The sequence below is a fragment of the Lycium barbarum genome, chromosome 8, assembly GCF_019175385.1.
Source record: "Lycium barbarum isolate Lr01 chromosome 8, ASM1917538v2, whole genome shotgun sequence".
Taxonomy (NCBI): domain Eukaryota; kingdom Viridiplantae; phylum Streptophyta; class Magnoliopsida; order Solanales; family Solanaceae; genus Lycium; species Lycium barbarum.
The window spans coordinates 108,599,899-108,621,462 of NC_083344.1; the positions used below are offsets into that span (position 1 = coordinate 108,599,899).

Consider the following 21,564-nt stretch of genomic DNA (forward strand, 5'->3'; position numbering starts at 1 on the left):
GGACTCATTTGAAGGACAGAAAGCCAGGACTCAGGATATAAGAAAACAAGAGTAAACACAATGGCCAAGATAAATATAAGCACCAAGACCAAGATTGCAATATCCCACGGACATTTTCTGTCACTTTGTTTATAAACAAAGTTGTTTTCATAAAGCTGATACCCTGATACGGAGTCCAGAAATTCGGTCTCCAAAAGAAATACACTTGTTTTACAAGGCGGGCATCAGAATATGTACTTTGAGCATTGAACTAAGGTGCCCTCAAGAACTAGATTGGAATTAAAGAAAAATGCAGAACATGTAGTACTCCTCGATGATACTTTTCACAATTCTCGCTCATCATATGAAGCATAGGTATTTTCCCGAGTTGGGTGGGGGGAGGGGTTAAGTAACTTCAACTTTGGTATAATTGTCAAGCAGCCTGGTATAAGAAACATCTATACTGTGAAGCTCACAATTTTGCTATCACAGTATTAAAAGTGATGTATGAAAAACAAGTTACACAGGAAGAGTTGGAAAGTTATCAAAATTCCGCTAGACAACTCACTCATAGATTGGCCGTGTTATGCTTCCGGAACTGGTATTTCTGTAGGCCATTTATTTCCACGACTACAACTCGTGACAAATGATCAAGCAGCTACCTTCTTGGAAGTTACAGAATTAATAATGGTGGCAAACTCAGGACCCTGAAACAAAGAATATTAAGGTTACTGAGAATTTCCAAAAGCTCACCTTTAATTTTTTTTTTAAAAAAAAATTCCAGTAGAGGAGCTCTGCTTTGATAACTAATGCAGTGACAATAAGTTAGAAATATCTCCAAAGGAGTTGGTTTAGTACACAGTTAGTGAAACTAATTGCAATATGTATGTTCTTACTTTATCTATATTCAAGTAAATTCCTAAGGTACAACCACCACCTATGGCTGACTGCTTCTGTTACCTTTTTTTGATAACCAAAAAAACTCGAGGGCCAGTTGGCGCATAGTTCGTAACTTGATGGATAACGGATCGTCCCTTTATCTGTCTCCACTTAAATACCAGGCTTTAGTCCGTGGCAGAGTTGAACTCATGACATGCGTCTAACCCACACATCATGCGCTGCGCTCTTACCACTAAACTGAAGCCTTGGGGACATTGTTTTGTCACACTCCGTCAAACTACCAATGATCTTCACACTAAACTCCGCATATCACTAAGTTCTTTCCAAACCAACTTAGACTCTCCAGAGTGTTTGCAGTAGTTGCCCCAAAACCAAAGAATTTTTAGTGTCCAAGATAAAGAGGTAGGTCCACTTATAGTCACGATGAGCAACATTTATTTTTTTTCTAGAAAAGCCAGAGAACAACATTTTCCGGATATGATGTTCTTTTTTCTGGGGATGCCATAAATTCTAGGTCACCTAAAATTCAATAACTTATCCATGTGTTAATTCTTGTAATTTTGGTCCAGGACGCAGATTTTGGAAGTTACAATCATTTCCGCTGATCCCAAAAATTTTACGGATACCTTCCACTTGCAACAGGCAAAGGGGAAATTTAAAAATGTTCGCCATCCAAAATGCATGTATTTAGAAATTGAAAGATTACCTTCAAAGAAGCACCTCCTACTAGAAAGCCATCAATATCTTCTTTCTTCGCTAGGTCAGAAGAGTTGCCTCCATTCACAGAGCCTGTCAAAATTTTACAGTTTTAGGAACCATGCTAATTACAATTCAGTTTCACCATAGGCATATCAATAGCTAAGAAGGTGCAAACAGGATTTTGAGAACAAAAGACCGCCCTTTCAAGAGACAGACCGGATGGATATACCCAGTTAACGATGCGTCAAAGTGGGGAACTTTTACAATATCTAGTTGACATGTCGATATCAAACCACAACACGGTTGAAATCTTAACTTTTAACAACTCATACAGCCTAAATTCTCATGCACGAAACGCGAAAGAGGAGAAGTTATTTATACATGAATTCAAATTCATTACCTCCATATATGATGCGTGTTTTAGACGAAACTTCTGCAGAAACATTCTTACTAAGCCAATCACGAACAGCTGCATGCACCTCCTGAGCCTGCTCAGGTGTCGCCACTTTACCAGTCCCAATAGCCCATACAGGCTCATATGCGATGACAACATCATCCCAACTCGGTAAAGCATCTGCACATCACAGAAAATGTCAATCAAGCAGATCTAAGAAAGATAAAGCTTTCGCATGTAATACTTTTAGCATAAGGGAGAAAATTCGTTAAGCCAGGCCCATGGATATAAATGACTATCCCATCCCTAACCCGAGGTTGTGATCTTTGCTTTTTCATTGAACATCATATAAATCTATAGGTCTCACGAATATGAGATGAACGTTTTTGAGAGAGAGAATAATACAACATAATCAGCAAAATCTCACCATCAAAAGCCTTCAGCTGCTGGAAACATACATCAAAAGTTTTTCCAGCTTCTCTTTCCTCCAATAGCTCTCCGATACAAGCTATAACTCCAACATTCTGGCTCAAAGCATAAGCAGCCTTCTTCCCAATAAACTGCACGACAGAATGGCCCAGTCAAGTCCTTAGTGAACAGCTCAACGCACAACGAGTATCATCAAGACCCGGCAAATGCTTTACTTCGTTTCACTTGTGACAAATTTCTTAGTTTTCCATAAAATTCTCAAATCAAATTAGTTCTTGCGAAGCCTTACTTCATCATTTTCTCCAAGTACATGTCTCCGCTCAGAATGCCCAAGAATGACCCACTTGCAGCCAATATCTTTCAACTGTTCCACACTACAGACGTTAAACAAAATACATTACAAAGTGAAGTTGAGTTACACTAACAGGAGAGTAATTGGCCCCACACTTGATCTATGACATATCTTGAAGTCAAACACAATGACTCATAGAAAAATTATGGCCTCTGCCGTCCATAACCTAAAGAACCACACTTCTAATAGGATTCATAAAGTGGACTTTAACTTTAAGGTTGGATTCGGCATATTTAATTGGCAGAAAGAAGCATGGGCTAATATTTTAATGGAGATGGGGACTTATAGAGCAATCAGATAAATGATTCCCTTTTATTCTCTTCAATGTCTTCGCTTTATAGAAATGATATTACAATGCGGCGGATTTCATTCAACTAAATTCACTAACCATTGTGGTCTTCTTTTCCTTGCCCGGGGGGTTCTTTCTGTAAGCAAGCTCCCTCCGGCAGTCCCTGGACAGCTCTCATTTGTTGAGCATGTTGGGTGATTAGGCAGCAGTTTTGGGGTGGGGAGATTAAGCTAAAAGTCATCGTTTGATGACTATACATCACACTGTTGAAAACGATAAAGCTATATCAACCTGAAATCCCACACTTACGAACACAAAATCCTACTGACAATTGGATTGGACATGGGCCTCTCAAAGATGTCTTCCCTTATGTAGTTAACCTGGGTCAACAACAAAATGCAACTGACAATTGGATTGGGCATAGTTTGTTGACTATACATCACACTGCGTTGAAAACAATAAAGCTATATCAAGCTTGATCCCACGCTTAAGAACACAAATCCTACTGACGATTGGATTGTGCATGGGCCTCTCAAAGATGCATTCCCTTATATATTTAACCTGGTTCAACAACAAAATGCTACAATAGCTGAAACTTGGAGTCAACGAAGTAGCTTCAGAAGAGTTCTTAATGATTGGGAAATCAATAGGCTGTCTGATTTCTTCAGAAAACTGGAGCATTTTAATGGTACTATTAATCAAGATAGACTGGCATGGCTAAGGCTGGTATTTGGCACTGGAAACACATCGCAAAGGTGAAAATACCCTCAAAATGGCATGTTTTACTTGGAGTACAATTCTGGCTGGTGGACTATATGGAAGGAAGGATATTGAAGATGTTTTGAAGATGTAGTCAGGCTTGTCCAGAAGGATAGGGAGAATTCTATGCTTCTGTTTCATTTTGTGGAGAATTAATATAAGTAGACTCATTGTTAGATACTCTTTCTCCTTTTGAATTGTAGATGTGGCTCTTAGCACAGCTTTTTTGCTATTGATATATAATATTTGCATCCTTCACCAAAAAGAAAAAAGTAAGAAAGATAACCATAACCACAGAGAATACACAAAGAGAAACTTCTGGTCTCAACTGCCAAGTCATGCAGGCTCTATCTTGGTGAAAATATAGTTAACACTCTCTTATAAGGAGTAGAAGAAAAACATTGGTTCAATGCACCTTGGAAGGACCCAAACCAATTAAAACTAAGCTGAAAATCAGGTCTAGGAAGATAGACTTGTATAGATTTGTTAACCATCTTGTCGCTCCTTTAATGGGGCAATATTACCAAATAGTTTGGTTGTAAGAAGGGTATTGAGCTCCTATTACCCAAAGAGTCAAAAATGCTAGGTGACTACTTCTGGTCTGCCTAAGCCTTGGTAGGTAAAGTTACCAAATACATATGCCAGTGGGAAGTAGCAGGTATAGAATAGTCGAGGTGTGCCATGCTAACCCGTTCACCATCGTTATAAAAGAAAAAGAAGTAAATTCTGATCTGGCTTTTCAGAAAGACCCGAAAGCCTGCAAATTAACATTCAAAACCAGAATTTGTTGAATTATCATAAACCATCATACAGTAAAGAGCGTCGCAATTCTGGTGCATTAATTGATTTAGATCTAATTTTATAGGTGAGCTTAACCTGATTTCACCCGTGAAAGCTCCACCTTTGCCAGTCCAACAATTTTGAGCTGAAATTTCAATCCTATCAGTTAGTGAACTCTTTACTTGATCAATGTACAGATAGGGAGGTGCTACAACCACATCTGCAAAGAAAAATATATTTTTTGTGTTAGCAACTGATTCAGAAGATAAAATCACTCTCTTTTTTTTTATCAGTAAAAGATAAATCACAATTTGAATGCCAGAAATTGATAACATTTTCAGCATTGTTGATATGAAAAAATTCATATCAGAGGTGGAAAAAGTGTCTTCTCTATAGATGGGTATGATATTACAGAGCCGCAACCATTACGGTGGATGTCCTGAAAGGACTGGGCTGACTGGGCTATCTGCACCAAACATTCATGAAACCTTGGGCATGGAAAATCAATTACATATACTGGTACTACATCTTTTTTATTGGTACTACAGAGACAAAATTGGGAAGCAAAACAAGAAAAGAGAATGAGAGTAGAGCAGGAAGAAAAACTGAGTTATCTAAAATGCAGCAGACCTGCAAACAAGAACCAGAAGAAGAAATCCCCTAACAGAAGCATCATCTTTTGTGTGCCTTTGTCAAGCCTTTTGCAACATCCTTTGAGCAAGCTAATTAACATGAGTGTGCTTCTAAATCCAACGGCCAGAACATCCAAGATGACTTGCTTTTTCAAGACTTTTCTCTAGGCCTAGGTTTGTAAAGTGATAAGTGTCAACAGGACACGTGGATAAGGGCAGTGTCACGAACACTTTGATTACAAATCATCAGTTTTTACAAAATTTCTGTTTTCCCATTTATGCTTGAATAATCAACTCCATTCTAGTAAAATTTTTGAATAACAGAATCAACAAGACAAGGAAAGAATCATTTCAGATTGCAAATACAAGAATAAAAAGGAAAGAAGAGCATGCTGTTATCCGTGTGGCCTCGGCGAAAAATGAGCTATCAGCCTTGAACAGAACTATGAAAGGGATATGCACAACAACTATACTGAATGCAGGGTGAGAAGTAGTAGTCAGCAAACTAGGGTCAAACAAAGTGAAAATTATTACAAGCTTAGAGAGGTCACTCTGCAATCAAAATCTGAATATAGTATAAAGTCATCAAGACAGCTTCACAGAAATGTGGATATACATATACACCTTGATGCCATGGAAAGTGAACAATATAGAAGAACTCACCAACATCTGACTCGAGCTTCGCACTGTTCAGATCAGAGACAAGCTTGCTTATGGAGTCCTTGGTTCCATTCTGGAAGAAACATCAATGAAGTTATGAAGATAAAAAGACATGGGAAAAAATGCCACCACCCATTATGAAAAAGAGGGGTTTCAGTTACATAGCGAGACAAGAGGACGTAAGATCTGATACTTACACATTTCCAGTTGCCACCAACAAAGAACTGCAAACAAGAGGAGAGCTACAATCAGACATCCAAATGGAAAAGGGAATAATTTAAAGTTCAAATGTATTACAGGATGCCTAGAAAAGTTGTGAAAGTTTACGATAATGCATTTTAAGGGTGAATCCTAGTGTCAAGAGTCATGACAGATCTAACACATGTTGCATTGGATGCTTATTGATAAATGAAGAAACCAACCAGCCTAATCCAGCGAGTTAAGGTGGGAACTTGAAGTCACAAAATCTAGTACCATAAACAATGTAGACCAATAATATTTTAGCAGTTTACAGCAGTATAATTTGAGTTTGTCTCCAATCTCTATTGTTTCCACGGAAGAAAAGAAGGAAGATAAATAGCATCCATCCAATGCTTAGTGTTTGTTAGGAGCCTTTTTAGTATGGTTAGATACTTGTATGCCAATATAGCAATAAGTATATAAAAAGACAACAAGTTTATCACTAGAATGAAGGTGGCCCAAATTAAGTAGAATGGCTATGTACGGTTCACATAGTTGATCCCAACTACTTTGGGATTGAGGCGTGAACGCATAGTTGGAATTTGACAAGGTAAAAACTTGTTACTCCAACTATTTTCAATATTTATTTCTTGTTTATAATTTGCTGTGTTGTTCAGTAAGACTGGTTCAATACACGCTTTTACCATACTATGTTCCAGTAACTTTTTTTGAAACTGGTAACTTTTACTATGTTCCAGTAACTTTTAATGAACATATCAACAATTACATCAGAATTCAGAAGCAATCCAAAAACTCATCAATTCACATAAGACACACACACACATAAAGCAGCCTTTTATCTTTCTCAAATTCCACTAAGACCATCTCCAACCCAACAATATTCATCAACACCATTACTATTCATCAATATTTTATTATTATTTTTTATTATATAACACTTTCAATTTAACATATTATAAATTTTAATTTTTTCATTTAGGTCCCTAATATACCTAATTATTTTTTATGTAATATCTTTAAAATATTAATTTTACATCTTAATTTTGGAGTGTAATTTTTATAAATTAATTTTCGTACATATTATTTTTATATAAAATTGTAAGTTAATTTTATTATAAGTTATATTTGTATAAAAAAATATAACCATCACAAAAATGAAAAGTGCAAATATAAAATATAATATGTTATTAATAAATAACACAATGTTCAATAAAATAATAATTAGAATCGAAAATACATTAAAATTATAACACAATGTTCAATAACATAATAATGTTCAATAGATTAAAATTAAAAATACATTAAATAACATAATAATTGGCTTACAATTTATATCATCTAAAAACTTATGGTATAAAATAATTTTATATTAAATGTTATATAAGAAAGGAATATGAATTATATGGGATGAATATGTAAAAAAAAGAAAAAAAGAAAGGAAGTGCTTTAGCCTTTATGAAATAAAAAAATAAAATTTAAATAAAAGAAAATAATATAATATAGAAGAGAGAGAAGAATATAAAAGGAATATTCTTTTTTGGTGTAAAAAATAGTGTAATGGGTTGGAGTTAATTTTCACCATTTTAATGTTTACACCATTTTGGTGTAAAAAAGAGTGTAATGGGTTGGAGATGCCCTAATTGCTAAGACTAAACAAATTAAGAAGAAATTTTATAAATCTACTAAGCAGGCACAAAGTATTAGAAATGTGTAAACCATCTCATCTAATAGCAATCTGGGAGTTATGAGGTGCGTTCAGGCTATCACCTAGCAAAATCCTTATTGGAGGCTCATGAAAGGAGAAATGATAGAATTGAATCGAGTAACCAGTCTTTTCCGAAATCATTTTGGTTGAGTGTGTGGAAAATAAAAATTAAGAACAAGTTAAAGCATTTTTTGAGGAAGTGTTTGTTGAATGCCTTACCGGTTAAAAGTGTGGTAGCAAAGAGGCTAAGGCTACAAGATGCGACATGTAGGGTATGTGGGATGGAAGAAGAAACAGTTGAACATATGTTCTTTCACTGCCCTAGATCTCTAGCTGTCTGGAAAATGAGTCCTATTTTATGGCCTAATATCAATAGAGTTAATAATTTTGCTAGTTGGAGGTATGATCTTTTTTTGAATGTTAAGCAATTTCCAGAATCTTTTGAATTTATTTGTGCATCTAACGTGGTTTATTTGGAAAGCCAAGAATAGTTGGACCTTTAATAATGAAATGTGGGGGATGTTTCTAATATTGTGTCACAAGCATTATTTGATTACCATGAGTTTAAAGAACTTGGCTCTATCAGTAACACTAGAGGTGACAATTTGAGCCCATATTTAGAAAATTAGCCCATTTGACCCACATGTTAGTGAGTTAGGTCACTCATATTTTAGGTGGGTAAATATGGACTTCAAGTCTCTCTTTAACCCATAAAAATAAGGAATTTTACATAAATGACTACACTTTGGGGGTTTAAAATTTTCCATAGCTACAGTTTCAATATTTACATTGCGTAGCTACAATTTTCCCGCTGTATTCAAAAAATGGCTCGTTGTATTCATAAAACGGCCTAACTGTATTCATGAATACAGCGAATAAAAAAAATTCAAAAATTCTTTTCACTGTATTCAAGTGTATTCAACTCAACTGTATTCATGTCAAATGTATTCATCTATAGCTACTTTTACATTGTATTTAAAACCGATTGTATACAAAAAAAATATCCTTCAAAATACACCCCAAAACACAAAATTTTGCACTAAAAAAATTAATGAATACACTAAAAAACTGAATACAAGAAATAAATTTCACTCTATTCATTTGTATACACTTCAAAATTCACTGTATTCATTTGTATACAAGAAATAAAATTAACGACTACACTCAAAACTGAATACAAGAAATAAAATTCCGGCCAAATTTTGGCCAAATCTGGTTGTTTCCATCCAGATATGACCGCTGCGGAGTTGTAAGTCGTCGTCGTCAGAAGAGAGAGAGACGACGAACAACAACAACAACCACGGCCAACAGCAACAACATAGAACTCAACAACAACAAAGTTAGCGTAGATTGGCCATCTGTTGAAGACACAAAAATCAACACAGATCCATACAAATCCGAGAATGAGAGAAGGAAGAGAGAGAGAGAGAGAGAGAGAGAGAGAGAGGCGGTCATTTGATTGGGCTCCGGTAGAGCTCCGCCGGAAAAGATGACCGGCGGCGGCTCAAAATGTTAGAGAGAGAGAGAGAGAGTGGAGGAGAACGTTAGAGAGAGGAGGAGAAGGAGGAAGTAGCTAATAAGTGTCATTAACATACAACTTTTAGCTATGAGGAGTAATTAATTTAAACTATAGCTACAAAATATAATTACCTACACTAGTTTGCCACACCATGTAGATTTCCCATAAAAATATGGGCAAATATGGGTAAAATATGGGTATCCATATAAGAACACACTAGACCCAATAACAACTCATTTTGAAAATGAGAAATTTCTTTCTTACTTCCCACCCCAAACCCTTACCCCACCACCCACCCTGCCATGCCCCCGCACCCCACACTTTTTTTTATTTCATATAGTTTATTTTTATTTTATAAAAAGCTTATAAAAAAGGAGAAATTTTTTTCTTACCTCCCACCCCAACCCTTACCCCACCACCCACGCCGCCATGCCCCCCACCCCCCCACACTTTTTTTTTTATTTCATATACTTTATTTTTCTTTTATAAAAAAGGAGATTTTTTTTTCTTACCTCCCACTCCGATCCCTACCCCCACCCCCACCATACCCCCCCCAAAAAAAAATTCAATTTCATATATTTTACCTTTATAAAATTTTATAAAAAATGAAAAAAAAAAATTCTTACCCCCACCCCACGCCCCCACGACCCCCCCCCCAAACAAAAAAAAAATCAATTTCAAATATTTTACTTTTATAAAAGTTTTATAAAAAATGGAAAAAAAAATTTACCCCTGCCCCACCCCCTCCACGACCCCCCCCCCACCCCCCAAATTTCAATTTTCCTATATATTACTTCTATAAAAAATTTATAAATAATGGAAAAGAATTTTTAGTCCCCCACCCCAAAAAAAATCAATTTCATATATTTTACTTTTATAAAAAAAATTATAAAAATTGAAAAAAAAAATCTTACCCCCACCCCACTCCACCCCCTCCACGACCCCCACCCCTCACCTCTGAAATTTATATGAAAAAATTAATTTAACTTGACAAAAGAAAAAAATTATAAACATACATTTGAAATAATATTACACTTGTATAATATGGGTTAACCCATAACCAACCCAGTCATTTATCACCCAACCCATATTTGCCCACATAAAATATGGGCGGTTTGAAACCCAACCCATTTTTTTCAAACCATTTTCAACCAAACCAAATCCAACCAAACTCACCCATTTGCCAAGATGATACATCCTTAATTGATGAGCAACTAATCTTTTGTCAAGATGAGGTTTTGTTTTTTACTGATGCAGGTGTGCATAAGGACATAGGAGATTTCAATATTGGTGTTGTGGTAGTTGATGCTCGTGGTTCGATGCTTCATGCCTTTGGCCTATGTTACTCGGACTCGGGTGCGGGTGTCGGATACTGGTATGGATCTAGAGGTCGGACTCGGCATGATCTAAATTTTAAGATTCGTGGGTACGGATCCGGGTACGGATACGGGTGCGGGGATTCGGCAAAAATAATTCAAAATTCTAATAATATAGCTACAAGAATATGCCTAGATTATGAGAGCTTTTTGTGGAAGCACCTACATGTAGTTTGTACCAGACATGTGATTCAATCTTCCATTCTACTAGGTGCTAGACTGCGTGCTCCGAGAAACTAGTTAAATTTTCTACATAATATTGAAGGTATGCCATCTCATGTCTTCAAATCTCTACTTTTTGTTATCTTGAGAAATCATAATCTCAAAAAATTTCTTTAATTTGGTCATGAATTTCGGTCAAAGTATCCGATCTCTATTGACCGGATCCGACACGAATTCCGTACCCAAACCCGTGTCGTGTCGTGTCGGACACGGGTATGGCAGCAAAAGTGAAGGGTCCGAGCAACATAGCCTTTGGCTCTCCAATTCATTCAGTTGGGAAGCCAATCATCGCTGAAGCAATTGTAGTTAGAGAGGCATTGCAGATTGCGGTTCACAAAGGATGGAGGAAAGTGCATATTCTATCGGATGCAATGGAATTGGTAATGATAAGTCAAGGACTGAAGTCAGCACCTTGGCCTGTGCAAAACATATATGAAGATATCATGCAGCTCAGGGACACCCTAGATGTAGTTCGATTTTCTTTTATTATAAGAAACAAAAATAGGTGTAGTCACCGTCTTGCTAGTTTTTCAAAGACTTTAGTCGATGCAGTTTCTTGAGATGACTAATTTTCTATATGGCTTGTACATGAAACTCGTGAATCTTTTGCTTTGCTATCGAATGAATGAAAAGGTCAGGCTTTTGATGAAAAAAAAAAAAGTTGAAGACATTTTTATTTAGGCAAAACACATAAAGAAGCCCTTTAACTTGGCGCGAGCTGGCAACTATGACCTTAAATTTTGCTAGTGCACAAGTAGGCACTTAAACTTAACAAAAGTCGAACATGTAAACACAAATGCTGATGTGGCGCTGATGTGGCACATAATTTTGTTCAGTGTTATGTCACTGCCACATCAGCGTCACGTCAGCATATGTGTTTATATGTTCAACTTTTGGCAAGTTTAAGTGCTTACTTGTGCACTAGCAAAGTTTAAGGTCATAGTTGCCAACTCGCGCCAAGTTAAAGGGCTTATTTATGTATTGTGCCTTTTTATTTATTATCCCAATTTATATGGCACTTTTCATTCTCCAAAAGTTAATTAATTTGAGTAAACTTTAAAACTAAATTGGATTAGATCAACTTAATATTTTAAAATCAAAACTTAGATATTTAAAATCTTTACAACAACAACATACCACAGAGAGACTGTTTTCAAAGTAGCAATTTGTTCTCATATTAATATGATGAAGAAATGCATCGGTCAAATTTTACATAATTTAAATCTGGAAAACGAAAAATGTCACATAAATTAGGACAAAAAAAGTATATGGTTAAAGCTTTACCTTGCCGGAGCCAGCCATGGAGACAACGGGTCTACAAGCTTTCTTAGTGTCAGAAAGGCGTAAGTGAGGCTCAACATTTTGGAAAAGGGACTGAGTAGTAGTATTCTCAAGCTTGAAACAAGATGGGCGAAGACCAGAGAAGTGTGGGCTGGAAAACGAAATGGCGGACTTAGGACCAGATAGTTGAGAAACTAAAGAAGTTGATGCTACCGCCATTTCTCAAACTGAAGATGGGTTTCTCAAATGGCAGCTTTGAGCTTATCTGGTTCTGGTTTGTGTTTACTGTTTATTGGGTGAACTCTTGCTTAAAGAAAATTGCTGTTGCTATTCGGAACATCTATTTGGTGGGTTTGGTTCACGACTGTTTGCGGTGCGTGAAGATCACTTTCCGACAAATCTCTTTCAATTTTTCAAGTTTTTATAAAACAAATTCAAAGGTAGGTGAAGTTTTTTTACTTTTGTCTTTCTTTTCTTATTATAATAAGTACTCTCCCCGTTTCAATTTATGTGAACTCATTTGACTAGGCACGATATTTAAGAAAGAGTGAAAACTTTTGAAATTTGTGGTTTAAAATAAGTCTTAGAATATTTGTGTGGTTGTAAATCATTTCATAAAGTGAATTTGTTTTCAAATTAGGAAAGAGGTCATTCATTTTGGCACGAATTAAAAAGAAAATTGGTTCACATAAATTGAAACAGATGGAGTATAATATATAAGTACAAGGTAGGTGAGTATCAACTACTATCAAATACGCACTTCCTCAATTTTAATTTATATAAATTAATTTATGTTTTAATTCGATTTGAAAATAATATTTTAAAAGTCCCCAATTTAAACATCTTAGTTTACCCTTTGAAGTTTTTATAGTCACTAGGATATTATGTCAAGTTAAGATCACAAGTTTCAAGAGTTTTATAACTACACAAATATTATGACATATTTAAACGTTTACCAATTCTATAATAAATTGTGTCCTTATTTTTTAAATTTTATACTCAATCAAATGAGTTTACCTGACTTGAAATAAGAAGAGTAATAACCATGGTCTGACGGAGGTTGCAATTAGCTCATATATTTTTCTACTACATAGAAGAGCCATACTTGAGACGGCCACGGGCAGTTTCGTAATTTTATCAAAATTCTAGCTCAGAACAGTTGTACATGATGCACTAAAAGCAATAATTTTTTTAAAAAAAATCAGGCAATATCTATGTAATTCTCAAAGTATCCTCATTCAGTCAATAATGGTGGATTCATTGTCACGTGCTTATCAACTCATTGGTGGGAGCAAAAGAAATCATTGTACAACAAAAAAATGTGGAACTCATATTATTGCTTATCTTCAAAAGGTTAAGTAGTCAAAGCATACAATTTCTTTTCTTTTCTTATATTAGCCTGAGATCTAATCTAGATATTTAATTGTTTTATTTGCTATTCCGCCGTGTCATTTATTTATTATGTTTACTAAGATAAATCTATTAATAAGATAGAATTTAATTATCTTTTCATTTTTATTCTTACTCTAATAAATGTGAAAAGATATTAATGTCATAAAAGAAAAAATAATATTAAATGGAGATCAAATAATAAATAAGGTTAATTTAGTCAAATTACAATTCTAATTGACGTTTCCTTAAAAAGACGTGAAAAAGACAACACGACAAGTAAAATGAGCTGGATGGAGTATTTGAAATTAGAGTATACCAAGAGTATTTACCAAAAATTAAAAAATAGTACTTCTTCGTTTAAACAGAAAATCAAATTTCTATTTTGTTACGTTTTAAACATGTAAAATTAATTTAATAATTTGAACTAATGTAAGTTTGGTTTAATTTTAGAATTATCCAAATCAAAATTTGATAAAAAATAATAAGTATTGCTTAGGTCCAATCTACATACATTAAGAGCCTGTTTGGATGGGCTTATGGCTATAAGCTGTTTGCAGCTTATAAGCTAAAAGAAATAAGTTGGGGTAGTCTAACTTATTTTTTTGGCTTATAAGTTGTTTTCAGCTTATAAGCTGTTTTAGATAAGCTAAGTCAAATGGACCCAATTATTTTTTTGAGTTTATTTTAAGCACAAAATGACTTTAAGCTGGCCAGTCAAACACTCAAAAAAACTGAAAACAGCTTATAAGCAACTTATAAGTCAATCCAAACGGGCTCTAACAATAGAATATTTTACATCTTTAAATTAATCGAATTAACATTCAAGTTATCAACTGATGCTTAAATATTGCTATTGTTTTGTCTCAAAGAGGGGAAAATAGTTTCTTTTTAAGCAAGTCTTCTCTTTTAAAAAGTATTAATAAATCACATAAAAATATCATCTCGAAGAATTTGAGTTTTTACAAACTTTATATTCGTAGCAAACATTAATATAATAAAGTTTTGGATACGAAACACAAACTACAGTATTATATTAGTCGTGTTTTGAGCATACAACTTATTGGTAATATAAGTAAAAAGATTCAAGCGGACTTTTATTTAAAAACTGACAAAATAATAAATAAATAATTGCAATTTGAGAAAAAAAATATATGGGTCAAAAAATTAATTTGATGTGTAACTATATATCATAAAATTTAGTAGAATTTAAATTAAATTTTAAAGAAAATACACTTATGATGTGAGACTACACGATAATATTTTCACTAAATTGATATAAATGATAAAATTACTTATTAACAATATATCATTGTAATTATGAAAGAAGAACAAAAGCAAATATTATATCGTGCTAACAACTTTTCTGCTATCTGTCGAGATGAATTATGCATTTGAATTATGCGCTAAATTTTTTAATTTTTATTTGTGAGTGATAAATAAGAAATGATTGATCTTCAAGAGAATAACGTATTATGACTCATGGTTGTTGTATAAAATACAATTCAATCTAAGAAGAAAATATATATTTTTGCAAACCTAATAAATTTATAGCATTAAGCGATAGTAAAAAGCAGATAGAATGTTAGATTTTTAGTGCTTTACAACTTAAGAAATGAATGTTCTCATAATTAAAAAATAATAGGTTAAGTTACTTTATTAAATTATACTAAAATTTTGGTTAGGACCGGTAGAATGTTGATCCACACACTATATAAGTTTTCTGTAAATAATTTTTAATATTTTAATTTTAATTTTATTAAATAGGCAAAATAGTAGCAGTAATTTTAACTTTTCTCTATATCAAATTAATTTAAAATTTGTATTCAGTCATATTGGGCCCGTGCTGAGCTTTAGATTAGCTAGTGGGGAGATAGATGAGATCATGAGATGCCATCTGATATGATTTTATCATGTTAACTATAAACTTTAAAAATGAGTCAATTATAGTTGCAACAATTTGATTCAGGCTTCTTTTCTGTGTGAAAATCGCATGTCAAAGACGTATTTCAAATTTATAAAACAACTTAAAGGCAGGTGCGACCGTGCATGTCATATTTTTGCAAATGATTATAATCACATCTGTGTATCTTATTTCAAAGTAGGACGTCTACAACTCTATAGAGATCTTATTAGACGTTAATTTTGTTGGTTGTTATATAGAGTCTTTTATTTTTATAGTCAAGACACCGAGTTACTGGTTTTAACGAGATAAAAGGAAAAAAAAAAAAGAGATGCGAAATCCAATCACGTACGAGGGGAAGTTCACTTGGTGCACAGTTTTGGTATCTGGATGCCAATCAGGATAAGGTTAAAATTGATTCTAAAAGAATGGGAGGATGTCATTTTCTATGTTGAGGCCACAAGTTGATGGGATATATGCTTTAATTTTCTCCTCTTTTTCACAAGAACATATTTTGGCAGGGACAGGATAACATTAAACTTCCTCCTCTACTCGACACCTGTTATCGTAATGGGTTTTTGAGGATCTGTGGTGTAAACTACCACTAATTGTAGATGCCTCTTAAGTCTTATCCATCACCAACATTTTCTTGGTTGGGCATACACACCCCAATAAATAGAAGCGAATTTAAATTTTTGAGCATGTAAAATATTATTTTTTGTAGACTTTAAGAGGTTTGTATTATGTCGTTTATTAGCTAACATTAGATAAAAGTCTTACACAGAAGATGCTCATGTCATTCTCCGTTATCAAAAAACACACGAAGATAATTGGCTCACATTTTGTCTATGGAAGGCGAATGTAGTTGGAATGTGCACAAAGCTGAGGTTACAACTTACAACCCTTTTCGCCCTCCGATATGTCCTGTTAAAATTCGAGGATAAATATTTTAAACGGGAAAAAAATATTATGTCCCATAAATCTGTTACTAAGGTCTCATTTGTTTTCATTAAGATTAACACGTCTGAATCTGAATGCACATCTGAATGATTGAGATGTTGTTTCTAGATCTAAACACTGGATGATTAAGACTCTGTGTTTTTCAACATCTGAATGTCCGTAACGTATTTATTTAAACATAATAAATATACAATTCAAATAAACATGTAACTAAATATTAGAAAATAAAATAAAAATATTATTTTGATAAAAAAACGAAACATCTATGTTCGCAAGTAATGGTGGAGATGCTTTGTAGTAGTGGTGGGTGCGGTTTTGGGGGGTGGAGTGGGGGTTGGTAGGTAGGGGTGAGTGGTGGCGGGAGGGTTGTGGGGGTGGTGGTGGGTGTTGGTTGGTGGGAGTGGGGGTGGAGCGGTGGTAAAAATTATACATACAAAATACCTCTTAATTGTTATGAATACATTACGTTATGAGATGGATACATTACGGGCCCGTTTGTCCATAGAAACTAAAAAAAAATCACTTTTTTTGGAATTTTGGAGTTGTGTTGGAGTTGTGTTTGGCCATAGTTTTTGAAATTGTATTTTTTGTTTAAATGTAGTTGTAAAAAGGTGGAAAAAGTGAAATTTTTTGAAAAACAAGTTTTTCTTGTTTTTGGAATTCTTGAATACAACTTCAAGTTGTATTTGGAATTCTTATGGTCAAACGCTGAAAAGTGAAAAAAGTGAGAAAAAAAAATCCGGAATAAAGTAAATAATTCTTATGGCCAAACGCCTACTACGTTTATGGTGGCTGCCCATTTAGTTTCCCAAATATGTTATGAATCCATTTATTGTGTGAATGTTCCATTCAGTGAACTACTAGCATACATGTACCTTATTAATGTATAACTTAAGGTTTTTATCTAACGGATGATTTGTATATCCTATAAAAGGGTATACTTCAACTTTATAGAAGATAGACTTGAACATACTTGAAATAAGAAGAAAAGTTTTCTCCCCCTCTTTGCATCATTGTCTACCTTTCTTGTTTTATATTGCTCTTATTTTACAAAACATTATCAACACAAAACTCTAATCAACTGAGAAGGTTCCGATATGATTTTCATTTTTGTGTTATGAACATCAAGTGAGGTGTGTTTTCCAAAAGATCTACTTTATTTGGTTCTTGAAATATAGAAGTATCATTATACTTACACTATATTACATGTCAGTATAGAACCTAATTATATCTTGAATTCTCAAGACATAAGCATGAAGTATTATTAGTGACATTGATTGCTCTAGTAGCTTAAATGAATTTGATAAGATTGATTGTCTTTAGTCTTATAATTACAATCACATTCTTGTCATTACATAATCTTATCTTGATTCGCTATTATGTTTTTGAATAAATGTGGCACAATATAAGAAAATTATCACTCATATTTGGTATTATTTGATTATCAATAAAATGCCAAAGTTATTTAACACAAGTGAACAATGACAATTTACCATATGAGATTGCATATGTATTGTTTTATTCGATAGCTATAGCATGTGAATTAGATGATCAATTAACTATCACATGAAATTTTTGTGTGGATAAAAAAACTTTTCTCTGTGATAAAAGACTTTACACAAGTATGACTAAAATTTTCATTAATATGCGAATGTCAGCAATTAATTGTATCTTGGTCATTATTCATGCTAAGGAAGTGATGATCATCATATTTTTTTGGTTATCAATATTAGTTGCATCTTCAATAAATTTTGAAGGTTATAATACAAGATACATATCTGTTCCCTTATTAAATGTTACTTACGGAATTGCAAGAAACACATGACCATTAGAGTGATAATAAATATTTTCATAAAGGCATATTATGACTAACCATTTAACTTTATAACTGTTAAATTAAGTGATAATACTTTCAAGATATTATTAATTATGGAATGATCACTTAAAGTGAAAATATTTTCAAATGCTTACTATGTTTATTATTCATGAACTGCTCTATTGCTTGTAAAAATATTATACTTTGTAAGTTTTCTAATAATGTGAAAAAGTTGTAGCTCATAGCTGTACAATGAAAGGTAAGCTCTGAAAGCCCTTATTAGGTAAGCGACAAGTTGTGTTTTCAATATTTTATGGCATTCAATTATTCCAACAGATCGAAAATACATGAATATTGATGTAATAAATTTGAGATCAGTTATGAAAATGTATAAAAATATATTCTCAATATTTATGATCTTAAATGTGCTCCTAAAGCAGCATTTACGAAAAAAGAGTTTTAAAATATATTATGAGATTATTTTATGTCTAATTGTAACTAAACAAAATTATGTTACATTCTTTGATGACTAAGATAAATTGTGATAAACATTATATAAGGGTAAGACAGTGGGTTCAAGTCCCAACGCACCATGAGGGTAAGACATCGGTTTCAAGTCCTGATACACCATGATGATAAGATATTGGGTTGGGTCCCAACACATTATAGTCTAACACGGCTTAAGACCTTGGGTTCTAGTCCCAGCACATTACGGCCTAACACACCTTTATATGGGTAAGGCATTGGGTTTAAGTCTCAATGAACCATGGGGATGATGGAATGATGACTAAGACAAAATAATATACTTTTGATGAAAAATTCTGAATTTCTCCCCACTGGATCTGCTACATTCGTTGAACAGAATGTGAGAGCGATAGATTTAAAGTCTGAAAGATGACAAAATAATTATTGTGGTTGTATAAATAAATGTGGGCGTGACAAGGGACAAAATAAGAGTCAACATTGTGGTAATTACAAAAGAAAGAACACCATGGGTTCTCAAATGGTCCTTCAAAGGGTGAAGGTAATTTTTGCCTCAACGTCGTATGAAAAGGTCATTGGGCACGAGGTTGTCATGCAGCCTAATTTGATAAGTTTTATAAATCATCCATCAAAAGAAAGGAATACAAAGTGGAGACACACTTGAGATTTCGAAGTGATGTTGAGGTGGCTCATATAAATATGATAAATGCCAAGGCATGGCAATGAGTTTCTAAGGAAAATTTATGAAGCACGTACAAATGGATATAGTCAATTCTTTGAAGAGAATGTGACTTGTGATAAGCATCATGAATGCTCGACCATTCTTGAAGGTGACTGTGTCAAAGGGTGATAAAAATTATGGATAATGACGTGCTCATGTATGGTTGAATAAATACCACAACTCACCTCTACGAGAGGTTTGAGAGAAATAAAGAAATATTTTGGCATAAACGATCATCGGTCACAACTATTGTGGTATGTCTTATCATAAACTATCGAAGGGCAAAAGTAAGAAATTAATCTTGCCTATTAAATTTTTTACCATGAAAATAATTTTCTCCTAAAAGGAGATGTTCACCATACGGATGGTGTTATAAAATATGTGGTAGTACAAAATTAATTGGGAGTTACAGAAGGGCTAATTTGTTACTACCCAGAGGAAGGAAATTGTTCATAATATTGGGGTTGTAGTATGTATTAAAAGAAACTTATTAAGTTTCAAAGTCAATGAATTATATTGAGACTATAAATTATGGGAAAATTTAATCTTCATATTACTACACTCAAAGCGGGTTGTAAATAATTATGTGAAAAGTTACCCGACTTTTCCTCCTGTTTGAACTACACAAATATGAGCATAATGATGGAATCACATGCTATAGTAAACTAAAAGTTTACTGAAAGAAATCAGTTGGCATGACCGGTTGGCCATTCCGGTTTAAATGTGATGCTAAAATAATTGAGAAGAAATAAAAGAGTGGATACTTTTCCGGGTAGAAGGTGAAAACCCTAATGAATTGACTATGAATTCATGTGGTTATATATAGAAGAAATAAAAGATTCTTCAAGAATTCTCTTTTGCTGCTTGTTCTCATGATAAATTGATCATCCAGCTAAGGTTGGGATTGTATCCCGTGATTTTTGGAACGTATAAAAAGTGAATATGGGCCAGTTCACCTGCCATGTGGATCACTTATTATTATATGGTATTAATAAATGCATCTATGGTATGGTCACATGTGTTTTAGTATCAACTTGCAATTGGTTTTTGCAAGGTTGTTTGCCCAAATTTTTAAATTAAGAGCACGGTTCCAAACTATGAAATTATGTTGATAATGCTAGTTTATATCCAAGTTGGTTTAGTAGAAATTGTATGCCTCCAATTATAGCTAAACCATTGCTTATGAGAACAAAGCTCCCAAATAAAATTTTGGTATGAGATGTGTTGTTTAATATGTAGCAACACTTGCACGCATCAAGCCAATAAGATTCCCCTATATGGGTGGTTCAAGGTCAGGAACCAAATAATTCTCATCTAGATATTTGATTGTGCAGTATATGATTCAATTGCTCCACCACAACACAAAGATGATTTCCCAAATAAGGTTAGGGCTAAATGTTAGATTTTCTAACATGAGGGGGAGAGGTGATAAGCGGTTGGAAAATAATGTATATGTAATGACTTATCACTGGTATGATCCTCGTTGAAAGGATAATTCAAGTCAACTGCCAAACGCATTTGCTGACCCAAAAGTGAACATCATATTCTAGCTGCAAATGCTCATATTAGAATTAAATTCCTTGAAGGACGGAGTCTATGGCTATAGACCAATCGGTTCCAAAAGTAAACTCCTTGAAGAAAGAGAGAAGCAAATGATCAAGATGGTCATAATAATGAGGGAGGTGACAACACTTTATAAAACTTTAGGAAGGTTCATGTACCAGAAAATGATGAAATAAATGAAGAGATCTCAGTAAGTTATGTCGCATTGGAACCGGTATCAAATGGCCGTCGCTGGTATCTTTGATATATTAATGTAGCGCTCAACATTATAAATGGTGACGAGGATCTTGAAACCAATCTGTCAAAGAGTTTGACAAATAAATGATTGGCCAAATAAAAGTCGCAATCAAGTATATTTTGTTTTATCAAGTATATTTTGTTTTACTTGAAAAAGAGATGTTTTGGACCTATAGTCCAAGGACCTCAAGGTATAATGCCAGTAGGGTATAAATGGGTTCTTGTGCGAAAAAGTAAAATGAAAAATGAAATCCGTAAGATATAAAGTACGGTTTGTGCCTTGTGGAATAAAAGGTTTTTGCAAAATTCTTGGCA

General features: G+C 33.9%; 1 protein-coding gene across 1 annotated transcript; it reads right to left on the reverse strand.

Annotated features, from left to right (window-relative positions):
- Window positions 1–384: 384 nt before the first annotated feature.
- LOC132606616 (triosephosphate isomerase, chloroplastic-like) lies at window positions 385–12,559 on the reverse strand. Its single transcript, XM_060320194.1, has 9 exons — window positions 12,181–12,559; window positions 6,071–6,097; window positions 5,877–5,946; window positions 4,678–4,801; window positions 2,691–2,775; window positions 2,400–2,532; window positions 1,979–2,152; window positions 1,586–1,668; window positions 385–686 (listed from the first exon to the last, which is right to left on the reverse strand). The coding sequence occupies exons 1-9, from the start codon at window positions 12,394–12,396 to the stop codon at window positions 630–632; spliced, it is 969 nt and encodes a 322-aa protein (XP_060176177.1). The 5' UTR covers window positions 12,397–12,559; the 3' UTR covers window positions 385–629.
- Window positions 12,560–21,564: the final 9,005 nt, after the last annotated feature.